This window comes from Dipodomys merriami, unplaced genomic scaffold (genome assembly GCF_024711535.1).
Source record: "Dipodomys merriami isolate MVZ:Mamm:240054 unplaced genomic scaffold, mDipMer1.0.p SCAF_204, whole genome shotgun sequence".
Lineage (NCBI taxonomy): Eukaryota > Metazoa > Chordata > Mammalia > Rodentia > Heteromyidae > Dipodomys > Dipodomys merriami.
In genome coordinates this window covers 1,756,227-1,757,659 of record NW_027203427.1, presented here as the reverse complement: position 1 = coordinate 1,757,659, position 1,433 = coordinate 1,756,227, and the positions used below count along the sequence as shown (strand labels likewise).

The 1,433-nt window shown below is 42.6% G+C and overlaps 1 gene segment (V, D, J or C); it reads right to left on the bottom strand.

Moving 5' to 3' along the window:
• Positions 1–580: 580 nt before the first annotated feature.
• On the bottom strand, positions 581–1,124 carry LOC138833345 (immunoglobulin kappa variable 1-5-like). The segment is given in 2 exon segments: positions 581–947; positions 1,068–1,124. Coding segments are annotated over 2 exon segments (348 nt in total).
• Positions 1,125–1,433: the final 309 nt, after the last annotated feature.

Genomic DNA, 1,433 nt, shown 5'->3' with positions numbered 1-1,433 from the left:
AAATATCATTTTGTAAACCTTTTGCTTCAATTTATGTACATAGGCTTTTTTGTGTACATGTGAGAATGGATTCCTAAGTAAATCAGATCACAAGGCTGAATGCCTTTTGCCAGGGTTTGTGGACAAAGCCATTGAAGATACGCTGTTTAATGAATGGAATTATTGCTGTTTCGTTCCCTCTGATGCTAAACTTCTTAAATAAAGACATACCCATATGTTTTAATGTTAAAAAATAAATAAATAAAATGCAATAGTGATTCTATGGGGCTGACAAGGGCACAGGATCAGAGCGCAGGAGGTTGAACACAGAAGAAAGATGGAAGACTACGATCAATGCACATAATACACATATACTGAGAAACCCAGAATCCCGTTAATAGTTACAGATATGTACAAAAATAGGCTATCAGAAAATAAAGGAATAAAATCTAAAGCAATGAATCCATTCTTTGTATTAAAGGCAATTCCTGCTTAAAATACTATTACTTATTTTATTATTGCATAAATATCAACTGATGCCATAATTCAGACTCTCGAAGTATTAACTGGCTTTTGCTGACAACATTCTGAGCAGGTGGAGGCAGCAGGAGGAGCAGATGGGGCAGCCCAGACTCACACTTCAGCTTCCCTGGGAGGTTTTTGTTATGGCTTGTATCACTGTGGGAGGGAAACTGCTACCCTGTTGACAGTAATAAGTGGCTCCAGGCCACTGATCCTGAGAGTGAACTCTGTCCCAGATTTACTCCCACTGAACCTTGATGGAACTCCAGACTCCAAAGTATCTGCACGGTAGATCAAGAGTTTAGGAGCTTTCCCTGGTTGCTGCTGGTACCAGGCTAAAGCATACCCAATGTCCTCACTGGCCCTGCAAGTGATGGTGGCAATGTCTCCTAGAGACACAGACAGTGAAGATGGAGACTGGGTCATCTGGATATCACACTTGGCACCTGGAAGCAGAAACATGAAAACAAATATCCACACTAGTTATCAAGTTATAAGAAGGCATCCCTGAAGAGTAAGCATCCTGGATCACACTGAGCTTGTAAATCCCTAGCATTGTCCTTTACCTGGGAGCCAGAGCAGCAGGATCCCCAGGAGCTGAGCAGGGGCCCTCATGCCCATGCTGTGTGCTGACTTGGACTGACTACTGCCTAATGTGAGCAGCCTATGAAGAAGTCCTGAGCATACTGAGCTGTGCTGTTGGTGCATGCAAATCAGCAGCAGAGTTATACACAGCTGTCCAGCTGCCTCATCTCAGCAACTCTGCACATTCTGAGTCTCAAGGGAACTAGGTCGGGCAACAGAATAGGTTTTAAACACAGCAAAGAATCACCAAGTTGCTTTCCTGTGATGTGAGCACAACAATGGTAGCTTTGAGGATCAAAGCTTCTTTTCTTCTTTTTCTTTAATTGAGTCAAGACTTGTTCACTGGA